At 41.0% G+C, this 20,879-nt stretch overlaps 1 protein-coding gene across 14 annotated transcripts in view; it reads right to left on the minus strand.

The window, feature by feature from the left end:
• Positions 1-20,879, minus strand: part of dlg2 (discs, large homolog 2) — a 206,328-nt gene that overhangs the window by 136,792 nt on the left and 48,657 nt on the right. For 11 of the 14 annotated variants that reach the window (XM_079565579.1, XM_079565578.1, XM_079565572.1 and 8 more), the window contains 2 exons: positions 2,883-2,966; positions 1,383-1,547 (listed from right to left, as the gene is read on the minus strand). In XM_079565579.1, coding sequence (XP_079421705.1) covers positions 1,383-1,547; positions 2,883-2,966 — 249 coding nt within the window. Of the gene's footprint in view, positions 1-1,382; positions 1,548-2,882; positions 2,967-18,258; positions 18,626-20,879 lie in introns of those variants that run through there. The other 3 variants (XM_079565575.1, XM_079565582.1, XM_079565581.1) reach the window with 3 other exon arrangements.

The following is a 20,879-nucleotide window of genomic DNA, read 5'->3' on the forward strand; positions in this document are numbered from 1 at the left end:
GAGAGCTCACATCCGGGGGAGCTGCCTGTGGAGCAGTGAGGCTGTGAGGCTGTGAGGGGGTGGGGGGGTCATATGGGCAGTCGTTCATGGGGCTGATCTCGGATGAGGTGCAGCTACAGCAGAAGTCTCCAACCTGTAGCTCGGGAGTTACCTATATCTCTCCAAAGGCTTTCGCCGTTACATTTTTCTCATGTGCATTAATTTCTTAACCCCCCCCTTAACCCACATCTAAAAGCTTATTGACTGGAGCTCTATAGATCCTTTAATTGTTTGCAAACATTTCAGGCTTGGAGGCAGGAAGCTGGGTTCCTATCTATTTCCATTGTAGCTGTTGTCATCGTAACGATAAACAAATGTCATTCCTCTTGTTCTTGCACGTTAAGCAGGACCACATTGTTTAGTTGTAGTTTTACACTTCTAATGGCTAGTTTTAGTTTAATCGTATTTCTCTTGATCACTTCCTGCCTCCAGCTGAGGCCACTGATGATGTCAGCAGTTAAAGGGTTTATATTGGCCAGAGTAACGCCTCATTTGAAAGCTAAGACCTAGAAAAACTGATGTTGACGGATCTTTTTCCTTGCATTGTTGCTGTTATGTTATCACTTTGTTCATGTTCTTTTTCCATGTGATTTTTCTCACTTCTTTGTTGAGTTTTTATCACTTTTTTTTGTTCTTTTGTGGTTTTTTGTTTTCATTTTCATCCTCGTTTTTCCCCTATTTTTTGTTGCTATTTATCACTGAGGCACTCATAAAGATGACAAATCAGGAAGAGCCACATTTACACTGTAAATGGCTAAATGGAATTATTATGTTTCCGGCATTTTTTTTGTTATTCACATATTCTTGTTTTCTTTCTTGGATCCGTTAAATAAACTATATGAACCTTTATGAGAATTTGGTGCATTTTTTAAAGGCTTTATGAGTTTTATGTGGCTCTCAACTGGGATGACTCAGGACCCAATAAAATCCGGGGGTGACAAACCACAACCCCAATAAGGGGTTAATTTAATTTCTCATATCATATGGAATACTGTATTGTCCCACAGATTAATGTTGAACTAACATTGAGTAACCATATAAAGCTGAAATGACCAAATCAGTATTTTTTACCCACCAATTGAAAACCACTGTTTCAAGGGGACAATTTGTCAACTTTCCGATGCCTCAGTTTTTTTTATTTAATGATATAAAATGTATTTCCTTTCTTGTGCTGATGTATCATCTTGGTAAACAAAAGACGCTTGCAAGACGTACTTGCATTGTCATAGCAGAAAGTAGTTCTCTGCCGTGTTATCTGGTAAAAGGAGCTCACGAAGGAAAAGGTTGGAGACTCCTGCTCTACAGTCACAGCGGGAAAACACCGTGGAGTTGGGAGTCCTTACCTTGAGAGGAGAGATGTGTGAGTGGGACACATAGCCGTGCACGTTCTCGATCTCGGACAGGTTCTTCTCGGACACGTGCACCAGTTCCGGCGCCCGCACCTCGTTGGTGAGCCGTGGGAAGCCCTGGTCAAGTGGCGGCGAGTCGTCCTCCTGATAATGGTACTGCTGCAAGCGCACAAGCATGGGGGAGAGAGCAGGAGAACATATTAGATCCTCCACGGGACAAGAGCAAACGGCGAAGGTTACAAATGTAGATGAAATATGGTTATCAGAGTAAAATAATAGGGATGCAAAAGTGATAAACTCCTCAAGTATTTCAAGGGTGCACACAAAGTTACTAAAGCATCAAAAAACCCTACTTACTGTAGTTTCCAGACTATAAGTCGCACGTTTTTCATAATTTGGGTTGGAGTGTGACTTATACTCAGGTGCGATATTATCAAAATATATAATTTCACATGTATGCGATTTTTACACTGACAGCCGCTAGAGGGCACTCTAGGCTGGTGTACCCATAGATATTATATAATAAAAGCTAGATGTCACTTCCGGTATAACTGACGGCCATCTTGCCACGGTGAGCTCAAGTATGTGAGTGACCAGCACGAACACAAATCCTGAAATATTGACGGATTTACAAACGGTTTGGTTTCATATAACATGTTGGTCATGTTCATGTTCATATGTTTGTAGTGTCATAACGTCATCTCTGACGTTCACAACAAACCAAACCATTTGAAAATCGGTAGAAAATTGAACAAGTTATGGTCATTTAAAAAGTACATGCACCGCAAAACACAATGCTACGAGTGAGCGAGCTCCCGGTGGCAAGATGGCAGCCGTGTGCGGACGTCAACCTCCATTGGCTGCGCGTACCAGACGTCTAGCCTTTATATCTAAGAGTGTACCAGTAGCTGCTACTCCTGTACCACTGAAGATTTAAAAAACGGTATCGAGCAGCAGAAAGAAAGTTTGGAGTGAGCGAGAAACTTGTGAGGGACAGGCGAAAAGCAGAGGTTGCTCTTACTGCAATGAAGAAAACAAAAAAGCTAATCGCGGGATAAAAGCTAGATGGCCACAGCTAGAGGAACGAGTTTGAGAGAGCTTTAAGAATGTGCTGCCGGGAGAGGCTTGTCACTGGTACAATTACGCCTCCAGGCCCAGGTAGTTATATTTTTTTCTTCTTCATTATGCATTGTTAGGCTGGTGCGACTTATACTCCAGAAAATAAGGTAATTATCTTAGAAATCATCTTGTAAACATTCTGTTGTTTATCTCCCACCCTTTATACAGTATTGTTGCCCATTGTTCCAAAAATAAATGAGTGTCATTCATCTAGCAACACTGGAATATTCAGGAGACAAAAATACAGTATCTATGTCTGACCAGTTATGTAAACATAAACCATCCCACAGCTAGTGATGAAACAGAAATGCATGTGTTATTATGGGATGGCAGTGGGTTGAAAAACGTCGTGCCCTGCGTCCGTCCGGCTCTCACCCAGGGAGCGTTGGTCAAGGCGGGGGTCATGCAGGGTTGGGGTTGGCTGTTGTTGGGGGGCCCGTGTATTGCTGGTGGCCTGTTCTGGAGAAGAGCAACACGAACCAAAGTTGACTCAGATTACAGCTGATAATTACTAGTACAACTTTGCAAAACTAAAGCACTCATCCACGTCATACAAGCCACACTGACATGAAGGCAGGAGGAGGAGAAGCTTGCTCACACGGCACACAGCGGCCAACTATCAACGCCGGCACAGATGTGAAGATAATCAAGAGTCCCGCACGCACATGGTCTCTAGAAGCCCTCGAGTGTTTGTAAAAAGAACATCTGCGTTCCAAAGGTCAGGAACAGATGGAACATAGGTCCTAATAGGGTTACACCAGTAATATGAATAATCAAGACTGCCACTTCATCACAATTAGAGCATTGTTAGAAAACATTACTAAGTGCAGCAGCATGAAGTAGTTGCTTTAAAGCTGACGGCTCCTTTTGTATTTTCTCTTTACATTTCTGTTATGCTTCTCAAATCGCTGCAGGAATAAACTGGATCACAACAGACCGTGTAATTTCCTCAATCAGCACAAATCCTACTTAGGTGAGTTAAATTTAATCATCTTCATGCTTATTAGATATAATACTCTTCCACAGTGTGCAAATGTAAAAAAAAGAAAGAAAACAAAACAGTTTATTATGCAAAATAGACTTTGGTGCTTTTTGCCATGTAACAAAGTTGTTCTCTCATTAAAAACATCCTCCGTGTTTCAAGGCACTTGTGCATCTTTGAGAAAAATATTTGAATCTTCCCCAGAGGAAGTGAAAGAAAGAAAGCTTAGAGAAATCAATATCGATACAACGAAATAACTATGGGTTTGGTTGAAAACTATGCATTTTTCCGAAAAAATAAAAACATAATACAAAAGACTGCAGTTTCATTGATGAAAATGTATATAATATCTTGCTTTTTCGATTTTAACGTTTATATTTGTATATTTTAATGTTCATATCTCGATATTGATACGATAACGATATATCTTTCAGCATACTTCCAAGCTTAATTATTTCATGGCGGAGTAAAAACACTCGCCATAGCTTCACTACAGCCACACGGGTTCCCGGTCTTTTCTCTTTCTCCTTATTTGAAAAGAGGAGGAGAGGTGGGAGGAGCTTAAAGTTAGTTCACTTGAATAAACAGTAAGTGTAACTCTGCCCAGGACTTTTAATGACTCTGGTATCCACTACGCTGCAGTCTGCTGTGCTCCGGGCAGCACAGAGTGGGACAAGAAGTGAATGAGCAAGCTGATCACGAGGGCCAGCTCTGTCCTGGGCTGCCCCCTGGACGCTGTGGAGGAGGTTGTTAGAGAATTAACAATGGTGTTCGAGAGGATAGATGAAAAATAGGCAGCAGTCTGGATGTCTTATACAGGAGAAGTTTATTTACCATCGGTGCGGGACCCGGAGACATGAACTCTAGGGCTAGTCTTACCATTCAAGTCTGTCTATGCTTCCACAGAAAAGGGATAAACACCCTCTCACAGCGTCATACTGATACGCAAGCAAAACATTCAGTGGCTGAGAGTCTGAGCACCACAGTCAAGGCTACGACAGAGATAGTACGACTTTACAGCTTGACCCAGAATGATAAATAGCGATTTAATGTTATCCTCTAAGATGAAGGACAGCAGAGTGTTAGCCAAGCTCACATCCATCATGGACAACACCTCCCACCCACATGGGACTGTGGAGGAGCTGAGCAGCTCTTTCAGTGGCAGACTGAGACACCCAGTGCAAGAAGGAGCGCTATGGCAGGTCCTTGATCCCCACCGCTGTCAAACGGTACAACACTACTCTAAAGTAGGAGTGTGACAATATATTGACTTTACGATATATCACGATGTTTTTCGGGACGACGCGATAACGATATTGATACTTTTGACAACATCATGCATATTAATGAGGCTGTCGTGCTTCACAGTCAATAGAGGCCAATCATGATCAAGAATTCAGTCAGGACAGCAGGGGGCAGCACTGCAGTTTTAAGCACTTGAACCAAACAGTGTCACAGAAATAAATAACTTTTAATGTTAGTTTTTATATTTATATATAAGATTACTTTGGGGTTGATTTATTCCTTTTTAAACAGGACTGTGGTTGTTTTTTTGTTTAATGTGTAATGTAAATGACAGATCTATAGACCCATTTTTAGTGTGTAAGTCAGGGATCATTTATAGACACAGAAAAAAGTGGTATAAAGCACATGAAAAGAAATGTAAATGATGGATAAAATGTGGAATGTTAAAATGAAGGTTAAAAGTAGCATTTTTTTTTTTTTAAATCATGATGTATCGTAGGTTATTTTTGTGCAATACATTGTTTATCGCAGTATTGGCATATCGTGAGATAATCGTTATAGTAAGCCATGTATCGCGTATCATATCGAATCGTGAGTTACCCAGAGGTTCCCACCCCTACTGTAAAGTAACTCATGTGCACAAAAAAACACATGTAATAATCTCTGTATCAGTGTTTTTTTTTCCCCAATTACTAATCATATCCTTTTTATTATTATTCATTGTAAATAAGGTACCCCCTATTTACTATCACTTGTTTGCACATTATCCTGCTCTTCTTTGACTGCACATTTTCCTGTCTATTTGCATCCCCTGAGTGTTTCTCAATACATTTCTAGTTTATCTTATATAGTCTATTTTAGCTGTTTTAGATCAATTTGGCATTTTCTAACCAATAAAATGTAAGATAGAGATACATACATACAGATCATCACCAAATACCTGCACAAAGCGTAATATCCGCTCTTTAAAATATATTCCAAGTGAGCAGTTCTGTAGTTCAAATGACAAAATGCACGTACTTGGCCTTTAAGTAAAAGCTGTGAGAATATGTATAGTGCAGTTATGCTTAACCATTACAACGCCCCAGTGCTTACAGTTATTTCTGATGACGCCTCAAGGCAAAACATGAAATGCATTCTAGTGTGAGAGCGGCGCTGCTCCGGGCCAGTCGTACATCAGCGAGAACGCCTGCTAAAAATAGACGGGTTTCATGATGACATGCTTGAGTACTCTTCTGCATGTGCGTGTGAGAGGAAGCAACAAGCGCATTAGTAAAACGGACAACTAATCTGGAAATGCATAAATTATTGTTAATATATTATCAAACATTGTGAAACCTCACGCAGAGCTGATAATGAAGCCATTTTTCATTTTGGGGTATTAGAGGGACAAGGTTAGAAGGCCGAAAGTCACGCAGAAATTAATTGCAACGTTCGATCATGAAATATTGACATTTTAGTGGAAGCCTTCCTTGTAAATAAATGCACGTTTAGACACTTTAATAGCAAGTCAAAGATGAAAGTAGTCCTCATAGGAGAGTAATGAGAGCAAGTGGCCAAAATTAAGAAAAGTTAAAGTGATAGTCTGAAAGATTGCAAAAGGAGGAGAGAAATGTTAAAAGTAAACAATTATTCTAATTTATTGCATTTTTATCTCCTTAAAAACCTCTTTTCATCCAAAGTAGAGACTGCCAAAGGTGACAAAGGCTTTGTACCTCTGCAATTTCCGTTTCTACCATTAGGCCACAGGTAGAAATACCACTCAAGCAAAAGAACAAGTTCTTCTTTGCTCTCTGTAATTGCTGCCATCGAGCAGGATTCATGAGCAGATGAAAGATTAAGAGGTACAATGAGTTTCTCGCTGACAATTCAGGGCTGTTGTGGCGGCGGGGGGACAGATGAGATCTCCCTTCTTCATCGATAAACCTGTGTCACCTTCACCTGTTACACAACTATTCACTTGACAAATGACAAGGGTTTCTTCTTGTTTGTTGCACTAAGAGGTGACTTTTAGTTCCCATTACGAAGTACAGTGGGTGGAAGTCAACATGACAAAGTTTCACTTTATCCATCCAGGGGTTCCCAAACTTTTTTGGCTGGGACCCTTAAAATTAACACGTAAACAACTTGTGACCCCCATTACATAAACTTATTGCATCTTATGCTACTTAAAGATGCAAGTCTAGATGCAAGTTGGTCATTTTTATACTCACTACTGCCACCTCAGGTCTTACGCGTAACTGTAAGTTTTAGAGGCAGTTGTGGTGAACAGGTCTGAGCTCATCCTAGGACATGGCTGGAACATGTAGGGGGAGGAAAATACTTAATTTTAACATTTTTAAACTCCCTATAGTCCCTTTAAAATCAAGTTAATAAGTATTTAAGTTTATTTTTGATATTTGATTTCACAAATTGTATGCTGTTTTACACTCAAAATATACTAAAAACACAGCCATTTTTACTTTTATTTCATCTTGAGGCATCGTGACCCCCCTAAGGGTCCCGACCCGCACTTTGTTTTGTTTGTTTGTTTGTTTGTTTGACCAAAATGAGGTTTAATTGCAGCTTTGACATGAGACTGTTTTGCCAAGTTTTAACTAAAAAAAATTGTTTAGCCTTAGTTTCAAAAAATTAAGGAATATCTTTGAAAGCCGAAACTAGTTTTAGGCTTTCAAAGTATGACAGATGGGTAACTTTTAGACCCATCTGTCGACGTCTTTGGATGAAAGATGCAAAAACTCTCCACACATTTGACCGAGTCTGAAACACAGGGAGAGCTAACTGCAGCACGGCCCGGGTTTTGGCCTATATCGGCAGTTCCCAAACGCAGATGTCATTTCCACTGGGGTGCTGCTCTGGGCGAAGGAGGCAGGTGTCTGCAGATAGCGCTTTTGGCTCAGTCTAGCAAAATTAATTTAAGAGGAAGTAACTCTAAAAATAGAAACAACAACCTCACACCGTCTGCATTTTGACTCGCAGCTTCTATATTGTGCAGATCAAGCAGGCGTCAAACATGGCAGCAAATGCAGAGGCTCATAGTTTTCATTCTACTCAATATCCCAGGAAAAAGCTCAGATTAGCTCAGGAACAGTCTGCCTCTGCCTGTTTGTGTCAGCATGCGCTTTTAAGCTCTCCAAAAGTGACCACACTGCCCACTTGACGTGAATTAATTTGTTTTTGACACACATGAATAGATGTGGATTCAGATTGACCTCAAAATAGGATGATTTGTGAGAAAGGACCGCAATTCAAATGGACTTAGAGAAATAAAGGCAATACATCACAATAACAAAAGGGGAATCTAAAATACAACAAACACAATGAAATGTACTCATTGATGGTCATGAGAAAAAACCTCTTTTGTCATCATACCATTCACTCACCATGTATTTGATTCCACCGGACAATCACACAGGCTGCTCTGCAATTTCTCTAATGAGGTGAGCGGGTTGCCAGTATGACAGAAAGCTCAGCTAAAGCGAAAAGCTACAGCGCAGCCAATCCGAGGCTATTTGACCTCAAGCCTGAGAGAGCGAAGCCCAGTGACCTACAATATATGTGCAGAAAGCAGCGCTGGGCAAACATCACCCACGAGGCCATTACACATCCATGCTAGAATATTTATTTCTATAGGCGCTTATAGGAGGCTATTGGCAAACTTCCTGTAGGCAAGTGTAGGCAACAACTTTCCTTTTCACATTCTTAACGTGGATTTTAATACGAGCGATCGCGATGTCGTCACATCCGTTGGCCGTGGTAGGCATTTTACATTTTCATATTTGATAAACATTTTATTAAAATCCTATAATCAGCAAAAACAATGTCCATAAACAGGGCATTGCTTCTCTTGCGCTGTAACAGATCTATCATTTTATAAAACCGAGATAGAGGCCTGTCTGCATCAGCTGCCTACCAAACATCCGGCGAAAATTGCGGAAGTAAACAATAACAGCGATCGCTCGTATGAAATAAAGATTAAAAAACTGCAACAACTGGGGGGAAAAAGAGTAAACAAACACCTTGCTCATGATCTAAAGGTTTTTGAGACCTACAGTGTTTCAGATTTCTTCTTCTGAGGCAGTGAAGGGGCACCGAGGGCCCCACACCTGCAGCACAGTCAAGGCGTCACAAGAGGCGCTACAGGAAACAGAGGAGGGATCCGGGCAAGACTCGCAGCTAAGCCACACAAACCTTCTATCCCTATTGTTCTGGCTAATGTACGTTCACTGGAGAATAAGGTGGATTATATTCGTCTGCTGAAAGACTTATGTTTTTATATTCACTGAGTCCTGGCTCAACTGTAAGACAGAGTTTCACAGGTGACCCTCAGGAGAAGAATGGCGTCAGAGCCAGGAGAGGAGGAGGAGGAGGAGGACTAAGATGATGATTAGAAGAAGAGAGAGGAGGCGGCACGGAGGGGGCGGAGAGATATGCGCAGGAGGAAGAGGAAGGAGGAAGTGGAGAAGCGGGACATCATGCTCTGAAACAGGGATAAACCCAGGAGGGGTGAACCGTTTCAGAGGATCAAAGGAGCACTGAAGGCAGCCAGCCAGGTTTCTTCTGGGTGCTCCGGTTTCCCCCACCTCCAAAAACCATGCTAGTCAGGTTGGCCCACAATGGAGGCTCGCAAGGTTATACCAATAGACAGGTGAACAACAACACTGAGCAAAGACCTGCTATGCGAATTTCATGCTGCTCCATTTTAATGATGCGTCATCCATGACAAAAATGCATCTTTTGAAGCAGCAAAAGAAATACCGCATTGTAAAAGAAGCGTACGTTAGACTTGCAAAGAGGGCTTTACACAGACATTGTCAAAGGACCCCATTTAGTGCGCTTGCCATTAGCATGTCAATAAAAACTGATACATGAGCGACTGATATCAGCGTAGCGCGGTGTTATCCTCCATTCTCATTACTCGGTCCGTGGTGGGGCTGTAAAACCCGGCGAGGAGGCACAATGAGGCCCATGTGAGTCTAATGGGACACAGCTCGAAGAAGTGATGTATACTTTAACACTGAGTGACTAACGCTGCAGGGAGAGGGACAGAAACCAGATCAGTCACTGCAAAGAACCATCTGCATCTGCGCGTTGCTTCTCAGGACAGGACTATAGATTATTCCAAGTTAATTAAACGCTTTAAAATACTGCTCCAGGCAATGGGGGGGTGGTTTCCAATATCTCTTTTCATCTTTGGCTTTCCCAGCAAATCAACTAAGCTTATTTGTTGTACAGCAACCATTTAGGGCATCTCTTCCTGACACATCACACTTAAATATGAACTGCTAAAATAACATGCGCTTTAGAGCATGTTTGTGAAGTATCTATATCATTATGGGTTTGCAAGTTTTTATATGTTAGTAGCAAGTCATTAAAAAACACGTTTTAATGCCTGTGGGGAAGCTGGTCACGAGTGATCAAAGTGCTTGTCCTAATGGGAAAGGACCTCCCAAAAGGGGAGTGCCATTAGCTTGCATTCTAAATAAGGTTTAGCCGGTAAGTTTTAACATTTTACATAAACAAATAGGTCTGAGTCCAAAATGAAATCACATTAAAGCAATAAAGACAAAATACAAACCAAAATCATATACAAAGGAAATTCAAAGCAAAGTTTAAATTAGTTTCCCGCCTGCCATGTGATTCCGCCTGAAATTTAAAAATGGCCGACAACCATGTGGTGCAGCTTGTGTACTGACTAAATGCACAAATAAAGTAAAGTTTTAAACAGACAATGGTAAATGGACTCAATAGCGCTTTTCTGCCTTCATCAGGCCCATCAGACCCATTCACTCTCTCATTCATACACCAATGTACGCAGACACTGGAGGCTAGTAGGGTGAAGTGTCTTGCCCAAGGACACAACGACAGTGTGCATTTGTGGGAGCTGGGATTTGAAACCACACCCTTCCGATCGCTCTACAACCTGCGCCACCGTTGTGAAGCGTAATCATCAACTAAACACATAAATGGATCCGATGGTTATTGTTGGCTGATGGATACAGTGTCCAACAAACTGAACAGTGTCCAAAATAAATAATGGGACAAACCCACTTTGTCACAATGCAAAATGTACAAAAATGTAGGTAAAACTGACATAATTTTACAGAATTCTTCCCCAAAACCTCCAACTGAAAGAGATTTGAACCATATTTTAGCATTTTTGTTTCACTTCTGGAGTAAAAAAGTCAAGCAATGGCACTATTTCCAGAGATATTTAGATATAATGCCAATTGGAATCAAATTTAAGATGTTTTTATGATATTTTAGCTCAGCCATTCAATGATTTTTATCGCTTTTTATTGCTCTGTGGAAACCCTCCAGCTTTTTTAACCCTTTGCTTTGCTTTAGATTCATTTAGACCGTTGCTAAATTCACACAACAACAGCTAATTCCCCGTCTGTGGCTGACCGTGATGAAGCAAGCAGGCCACTCTCAACGCGAGGATTGGTTGCCATGGTTTAGGACTCTCACACGTGCGCCTTTCGCCATGCTCCACTGTGAGGATCCCTCTCTGCTGACGCTATCCGCCGCGGCCCTGACCGGCATAATCCGAGCGAGATGGAAATGTGGGGTGGCATGGCCGTGGGCGCGTGCAGAGCCTGTGCAGATTCAGTGTGGAATCTCCTAGCGGTTGTGCGCGCTGACCTCTTTCTGTGGCTTTGTATACCTACAGTTCGACTCTCCTCGCTCCATTCTCCTCCACGGTTCTAATTCCTGCAGACAGCACGAGGGAGAGCTGAGCTACGGGGGATGTAAAAGAGCACCTGCCTCCTGCTTTCCCGGCTTTGCAAATCGCACACAAACACACACGCCCTGTCATAGATCCGCTCCGTTTATCACGCTCCTCTGTGTATTTTTTTGTTTGAGATGTACTTTGCACCCACACACTGTCTATACGGATTTTCCATGTGCTGCCTCCACTGGATAATCCCATCATTTTGACTTTACACCTAGTGACGAGCGTGAGAGCAACTTTCCCCACTCTGAGCCTGCAGTTAAGAGGCTAAAGATTTCATGATAACAGGGGGCTATTACGAATCACACAGTCGCCACCTGGATTTAACCAACTGTTCTGATCTGGGGTTTCTGCAACACCACGTGCCCAAAGAGTAAGATCAGCTGAACAAATCCTGAATGACCAGATTATTCCATCAATGAGTTCTTCTTCCCTCATGGCACGAACATATTGCAAGATGACAAAGCCAGGATTCACCAGGCTCATGTTGTGAGAGAGTGGTTAAGGGAGCATGAGACATCGTTTTCATACACTGGCCACCACAAAGTCCAGATCTTAACCCCAGTGAGAATCTTTGGGATGTGCTGGAGAAGGCTTTGCCTGTGGTCACAGTCTCCCATCGTCAAGATCTTGGTGAAAAATGAATGCAACATTGGATCTTTTGTCATTGCAGAAGCTTACTGAGCCAATTGGTTCATTCACAGATATTGACAGAGTTTACACCCACGTGTCCTGCGAAAGGTGTCTGTCTGCAATGACGCTATAACCCGAACATGGTATTTTTCCTTCTGCGAGATGCCCGGAACGGAAGAGCGGAGAAATGTGCTGGTTTTCTCTAAATGAAGTTTTTGCTCCACTCAACAAGTAAGCCGCTTTAGTAGCTCCTATGGACTCCAAACTTTCCAGTCTTAAAGCAGTACTACTAAGTAACTTGTTTACCTTAATGAATCCTTTTCATAGTCCCCCTAGCGGTAATACAAGTGTTGATGGGATGATTGGGGGGTCTTTCATCTCCTAGTGTCTCTGGCCATAAAGCCATGCTTGCAAATTTCTCTGCTCTGACCCAGAGGCGCAATACACACTAATGGAATCATGAAGAAGAAGCTAACAGGCTAACAGGCAAAGCTAACTGCGGGCTAGTGCCACTTTAGTAGTATTTACAGCTAAGTTTGAGTGAAAAAAATGATCTCCATTGTGTAATTGGATGTACAATATCCCTCTCTCCCTTTGTGTTTTCTATCAGCGTAGTATTTACTCTCACGGACAATTAATGAATAAAAAAACACAACATGCTACGACACCTGCAGTGGAGCTTATGGCCTCTAGGAGCATGAGTTACTTAGTTCTGCTTTAAAGCTTTTTTAGAGGGATTTAAAATTCCAAGCCTAATTTATTCCGCTTTGAACGCAATTTGAGTTCTAATGATTAGCTTATTCATAAACCAAAACAAGATCCAAAACTCCCCTTTGTTAGTGATAAGTCAATAAAATAAAACCATAATTAAAAATCTTTAAATCCATTACTTAGATTTCGTCACTGAAGATATAGACAATTTTAGCTATTTTTCTGCACAAAATGAACAGAAAATGACAGAAAACTTGCAACACATTTTTTTCCTCACTTTTATATCAGTAATGTTCAGCAAAAGTTTCAAATTTATATACATTTCTTTTTTTTTCTATACACCTGCTGTGACCTCCAGTGTAAATTTGTCCAGCTAACGTAAAGCCACAACTTAATTGGACTCCTTTTTGTGCTTTATCACAGCTTTCCCATGCTACCAGCTCGCCATTGGTCGGCTTGTGCAGAAAGTACGATGCTTCTAAAGGTGCGACCCACAAAGGAAAAGCAGGTGTGTCCAACAGGATGTTCAGAGCAAGAGATGAATCTGAACATAAATGACTAACAAAAGGTCCAGCTTGTAAAATGACTCAATGTAAAAGACATGGGGAAAGTTGATTTCTAAAGGACAAACATCAGTATTCATTGACTGCAAGGAGGACACTTTAATAATGTCCCCTCTCCAGAGCAACAATTAAAAACAAGTGGAAATGAAGCCAAGGGTAATAACACTTTGAGTAATGGCACACAAATCATCTTATTCTGCTGACTAATTCAGCTCAAATGTCTCAGTGACTATAAATGAGCAGAATGTATTCATCTGGAAAGGCTCGCTACGTTAATAACAAAGTACAAAGGACAACATCACATTTTTAGCCAGACCACACATGCTAATTGATATATACGATGTTAGATACAATATATGAAAAGAATAACAATGCCTGGCTCTGGCCAGTCTGAAGCTGAGCGAACACAACAGGGCAAAAAAAGAATAGAAGCAGTTTGACAGTGACAAAAATGGGCTTCCTTGGGCAAAATGGAGTTACGGATCACATCCCCCTAAGCAGCAGAGGGAAATGAGGAGCTGCAATTGACTTGCAATCGGCCTATTACAGTCAGGGGGGTTAATCCTGGCCTGTCACTATGACGAATACAGGGTGACAGCGCAGGCATACAGAAATATTACCATGCTGTAAATATGCCCTCATTAAGCCCCAGTAAGCATTCGCATAGCTAGAAGGACTGCACGTCGGAGAGAAGGAAAGCGCTGCCATGAAAGTAAAACGACAATTTTAAAAGCAGTGCATTTCAGACAATGTTATTCGCAAGGAAAAAGCCTGAATAGTATTTACATCCGAAGCGTTGCTGTTTCCTAAAAGCGAACAACACGGCCTGCCACCTACCTTGCATCCAAACATCAGCGACAAAGTGTTGTTGGTACAGGCAAGTTTGCAATGGCACTCCACTGGGCTGCAGTCTGGCCTTTTCACTATAGGAGACATTCTCATTGAGTAAAAAAAACAAGAAAGAAAAAAAAAGAAAAAGTTTGTCTTGTTGAAGCAGCAACAAAAGCAGCCAGACAAATCTGCTGTAGCACCGAGATCCAAGGAGCAGGAACCTGAGGGGATGTACTCCAGCGGGATGAGAGAGAAGGCGAGGAAGGGGATTTAGCATACAGACTTATGCTCTCTCACACAATCACGCTCACACTGTCCCCCCTGTCTCTGTGAGCAATGCCCAGTGTCCCTCTCTCTCCCCTCGTCGTCCTACTCTGACTCCACCACCAACATCAGTCAGCTAATACAGAATTAGCCCGTCCTGTCATCATCATCATCATCATCATCATCTGTTCTCCCCTGTTGAATGTACGGCCGCTGCAATATCACTTAAATGAACTGCACGTCTGTATACATATAACCAAATGTAATAGCTCTAATAATAATAATCGTTCTGATACACTACACATTTATTATTGTGAGCAGCAGGATCAGAGTCATTTACGTCTTGATGTTAAAGTGTGCCCCCAGCTGGACAGAGTCACTCCTTACAACACGCCTGCTGCAGCAAGAAAAAAGTGCTGGACATGGAACAGCAGAACAAACCCACTTTGCCCAGTTATTTGAGAGACAACTTTCAAACATAAAAATACATATTAAAAGACTGGTTTTAGCTTGTAACTTAAAGTGTGGCTTGAATAATATCCTACATGATTAATGATCACAATTAAATTATATTCAAACTGCATTTTCAAAAGTTGTAAACCAGACATTAGGGCTGAAAGATATATCGTTATTGTATTGATATCGGTATGAACATTCAAGATATCAATATCGAAAAAGCAATATACAAACGATATAGATTTTCATCAGTAAAACTACACTCTTTTGTATTAAGATGTTTTTATTTTTCTGAAAAAGGCTAGTTTTTCACCAAAACTGTAGTTATATCATATCCTATAGAGATATCTGGCATGAATATGGAGATATGAAATTTTGTCCCTATTGTTCAGCCCTAACAGAAATGCTGCAATTATTCAGAAATCAGCAAACAACAAAATGTTGTGTGTATAAAACCTTTGAACCCTATAAATTTGATTTCTATAACATGCTTTGAAATTTATATAATTCTAATTTGGCACTTACTTGACACTTAGTTTACGATACCGATACCTGAACGCTACTTTTTTTTTCTATACCTATTCTAAAATATTTGTCATTTAGAAGCAGAAAACAGAACTTTTATGTTCATTAATGCCATAAAAGACCATTTCTATTAAATGTGCATCATTTATTTGAGCTGAAACAACCCAGTCACTTCCTTTAATGCTGTCCCTGGACACAACAGGCGTTTATTGCTCAGCCCTATGCACTTAAATGTGATTTTAAAACACAACCTCATCAGGGCAGCTGATTCTTAAGTCAGTGGATCGATCCAAGCTCTCAAGAGGGATGTCGTTGTGTCCTTGGGCAAGACACTGAACCCTCCGTGCCTCTAGTGTCTGCATGTCCTGGTGGGTGTATGCATGTGAATGGGTGGATATCTCCTTGGTGTAAAGTGCTTTGAGTGCCCAAAAATGTAGAATGTTATGTTATTGCCTGACAATCCTGTTACAACCCAGTGACAATCTTGAAAAAAAGAAGAACACTCTGATTCTGATTGCAGCTTCTGGTATTTAAAAACAAAGTTCTGTTAAAGTTTTCGTCTTGGCAAGAATTCAGGACCACAACTGTATGCAGAGGCTGAATTCTTCCTCATCCTGGCTCTGGGCCCAGGTAAAGGCGCGAGAGACCCCGCTGGAGTGCTGATGTGTGCAACAGAGGTGTAAATGACAAAACCGCAGTGGCCTCTTACTTTCAAAGATAAACTGTTGAAAGCAGTAATTAGTGACGGCTCTGATGCTCAGGTCAAAAGAGGATTAATTACCACTGAACCAATTCCATTCCACATTAATACACTTTTTAAAAGTCATGGCACACATTTGCCCAAATACAAAAACACACCCCAAACTAAAAAAGTCTTCATGCGCCAAATCACCAACTGCTCACACTGCATTTTAAACAAGTTCTGCAGGGTCTTTTTCTTCATTAGTGGAGGTTGTTGATTTTTGTATGTAGCAGATGTCTGGAGCCTATGTCTGACAACGATCAGCACTTTTTACTCTATTTATCTCATCACACATTATGCAAACAGATCATTTGCAAGTGAAAATGAATGATAAAACCATATGATTATGTCACACTGACATAGAAGCCCGGCTGACAGAACAGAAAAAGTCTTAAATAATTCTCTTGGACGTAAAAAACCAAGATGAAACGCTGCCATCGCTGAGCCTGTGACTCAGTCAGAGACGTCTAAAGCAGAACTGTGTTTGATAGACAGTGTTTACACACAGCACATCCCCCTCACTGGGCTAATGATTCTGTCACAAATATGTTCAGTTCGTAGAGCAATAAAAACAGTCGCACAAGAAAACAGAACAATGTTGAAGACTGCCAGAAGAAAAACGGTTCAAATTGAAAAATGGCAAATGATCTGTGTAAAGATGCTGCAACGTCTGTAGACTTTGAGCGATAAGAATTACACTTAATAAAGCAATATCAGCTCAGTGTAAAGCTCTCGTACCAGATTTTGTTTTCAAACAGCGGGAGAAGTTCAAGTTTAAACCACTCAAAGCGTTCATATTCACAACATCTCGATCAGGGACAAGTTTATTTGGATATTCACCAATTTGAAGAGAGTTGCTGTCCTGTAAATGCCAACAATATAAATTATGCGGATGTCCTTTCATGACTTTGACAATATACTGTATGATCTAAACAACTTAGGTGATTTAGGGTTTTATGAACTAAAACTCCAACACCAATTAATTTGATATAATTAACTCTCACTTGGGTTTAAGCCAACTGTTTTCCATAGATTACCATGTGAAGAACGCTTTCCCCATGATTTGAATCTCAGCATTTATCTCACATTCCCCGCCTCTAAAGTTTCTACCTCTTTAAACCGTAACATCCAGCTCAGAAATGGGGGGTTTTCCCCTTGGAACAATACCTGCATTCTCACCAGAGAAAAGACTGGCCCACCACAGACAGGGAGCCAGAGAGGAAACTGAAGCTGAATGGAAGAGGCCACTTTGGAGCTCACAATGGGAGAATGTGGGACAAAAACAAGTGATAGTCGACAGGCAGCAGCAGCGAGCCAGATCAAGAACACTTCAACTATAGCGACGGAGACAACAAGTGGAGAGACGCTAATTACAAGGCAAACCGAGATTCGGCACTGGAGGCAGGACTGCAAAACAGGACTGCAGAATTTACAACATATTTTGCTGTGTTTACAAACAATTGCTCCTGAGGTATTCCTGACTAATGCATCCCAGACCAACTCTCAGCTTTCCTTTGGATTTGAGTCGAGGAATTACTATATAAGTTGCTGAAAATGAACAAGTGATGAATCATGTGTTGCCTCTATGTAAAGAGAAAAGTTAGCGGTGGAAAAATAGAAGAAAAACTACAAAATAACACTGTAACGACTTAGTGATGAATGAAGTCAGAAGGCAAACAGACCAGAAACATAAGCAAAGTGTGTCTCTTCTTCTTTAAAACCTGATTTATTTTTCTACTTCAGCTCATAATGTCAGCACATTCACACACGCCACTAGCTCTCTTGCCTGACCCTTGTGTGACTGCATCATGTTGTGGCTGAGAAGAAGAGCTAGCTTGGTCTGAGATCAAGAATGATGATGATTCACTTTCAAGCTTGTGCAGCAGCAATAAGCCGCTGTGGCTCCAGAAATGGTCAAGAAAGTGCAGAAAACTTAGAAGAGAACAGGACAGAGATGAATGGTAAAGGGGAGTTTGCTGCAGAGTTCAGGCGGTAGCATGGACAGCCGGTGGTGAATGTACACACTCATTCGCATCAGGCATTTCTAATCTAAACTGCCTTACCTCTGCGCTTTTATCCATCTCCTCCTGCATGCCTGTGTTGCAGAGTAAGTGAGATGTGTGTCTTTGCTGTGTATGTGCACCGCTATCTCTCTCTCTCTGGCTGTGGAAAGGCTCTCTTCAAAAACTCTGGCAGCACTTAAACCAGCCCCTCACTGAGCCGGGGTACGGGCTTGTTGAGTGTGTCCGTGCGTGTGTGTGTGTGTGTGTGTGTGCGTGGTTGCGAGTGTGGGACAGCAATGAATTTCTTCCCCATCGCTGCATCGGCGACTGCGGCAAACAAGTTCCCTCACCCCGCCCCAGAGAAGGGACAGCAGCCAAGAGGGAACCGTGGAGTGGACAGCTTTAGTGCCGCACGGACGAGAAAAGAGGGGACACACGGCAGCAGCAGCAGAAGCAGCAGCAGCAGAGCACCACAACAGCAGAGTAGAGATGTTTTTTTTTCTATTTCTGGTTTGAAAGTAACCTCTTAACACAGCAGCTGTCCATTTAAACAATTATAAAATATGTTATAGCTCTATTTATATGTAAGAAGCCTTCAACAGGGAAACGGCTGTAATTAAAATGGTAAATGGTCACATAGTGCAGGTTACCACTCACACAATCATTCATACAATTGATTACCCAGGCACCCGGGTTCAGTGTCTTGCCCGAGGACAAGACCACAATAAGGACTGACAAGGGAAACACTCTACCAACAGAGCAAAGGAAGCCCAAACCAGAACTATCCGACATCTTTCAATAAATCTAGAACTGAAGAAAAAGTGTTACAGCTATACATGTAATTATTGACATGTTTTAAAACTGCATGGAGCACATTTTTCAAACTAGAGAAAAAAAGACCATTAACTTATTTAAAACACTTCTGAAGTGGTTTAAATGAGGCTAAAAGCAACAGCTGCGACTAGCTTGAACATGATCAGAACCAATCCCATAGGTTTAGGGCTGAAGGTTAGGGGTTAGACTTAGGGTATTATATCTTATTACATTAAAGGGACTATACGGAGTTTAAAAATGTTAAAAATGATGCATTTTCCTCCCCCTACATGTTCCAGCCATGTCCTAATGTGTAGAATGAGCTCAGACCTATTCACCACAACTGCCTCTAAAATCCTGCACTCAAAAACGTGCTACTTCAAGTTTAATATAGAAGTAGCAGTTACACGCAAGAACTGAGGTGGCAGTAGTGAGTATAAAATGGCGAACTTGCATCTAGCCCCTTTAAATAACCTAAACTACCAATACACATTATTCCATCGAGTATGTAACCCATAGGTACAAGTTATTACACATTGTTACATTGCGCATTACATTGTACTAAATCTGGTAGGTACAATGTATCAGGGGTAGTGTAGAATAAAGCTACGGAGCTTTTTATGTACAATGTTCTCTCATCAAAAACATACCTGGAACTGTATTTCAACCCACTCGCAAATATTTGAATTCAATCAATCTTCCCCTGAAACTATTCTTTGCAGCACGGCGGCAGCTTCCAAAATGCTCCTCGAGAAGTCCATATCTAGTCCATATCACATGTCGATCTCTTGTAGGGCTGCAATTAATTATTATTATTTTGGTAATAGCTTAATCTACGGGTTATTTTTTACGATTAATCAATTAATTGCTTGGCTATAATAGGTGTGTGAAAATTTTCTTTTTTCTTCTTTTTTTTGATCACATAAAACTAAAGTGCCGCCACTTGAGAACATGTTGATGGAGTCACCTTAAAGTGAGTGTTTTTGACATAATGTTTTGGAGGCTCTTATTGCTAATTCTGCTTTCTGATTGGTTGAGACACAAACAGATAGTTATAAAATTTTCAAAGTACAAAACATTACACACCCTGTTGGTTTTCAAAAAATAAAAAAATGTTCATCTTTGCTTTATTTGACCCTGTGTTTACTAGAAAACGATCAATACATTACTAAAACTATTGAAATAATCGATTAGTAGTCAGCCCTAATCTCTTGCTCAGCTTAATCTTTCATCACAAAGTAAAAACATTGCCTAAGCTCATTGCAATTATATATATTTCTGTGTTGCAACCGCACGGTCTATTTTTTTCTTCTTTTTTCTCTCTTTATTGAAACAGCTGCGCAGCAAAGGAGAGCGAGAGGAGAGGGTGGGAGGGGCTTTCTATGAATCAGGAAATTAAACTACGGAATATTTTGGTTATCCAGTAGCATTTTCAGATCAACAAGAAAAAGAAGATTTAAAAGATTATTACCAAATGCCTGCAAAAAGCAAAATATATCATCATGAACATCACCAGCGAATGACATAAAGCGGAGGAAGTGTTTTCTTTCAACTCTGGAGGGGACGTCACCGAATAATCCTGTGAAAACTAAACAATTCAAAGCATATTTCTGATGAGAGAACAGCATTACAAATAGGGCTGAAACAACTAATCGATTAATCGACAACTAATTGGTTTCTTAAAATAGTTGTCAACTATTCCAGTAATCGATTTATCGTTTTCTAGTAAACACAGGCTAAAATTGAGCAAAAAAAGACATGACAATTCTGTATTTTGGATGAAAACCTACTTTGTTTTTTAAAGTGAGGGTCCGCAGTGTTTTGTACATCGTAAATTTCATAAATATCTGTCTTTGTCTCGTCCAATC

This window comes from Gobius niger (genome assembly GCF_951799975.1).
Source record: "Gobius niger genome assembly, chromosome: 11".
NCBI classification, from domain to species: Eukaryota; Metazoa; Chordata; class Actinopteri; order Gobiiformes; family Gobiidae; genus Gobius; species Gobius niger.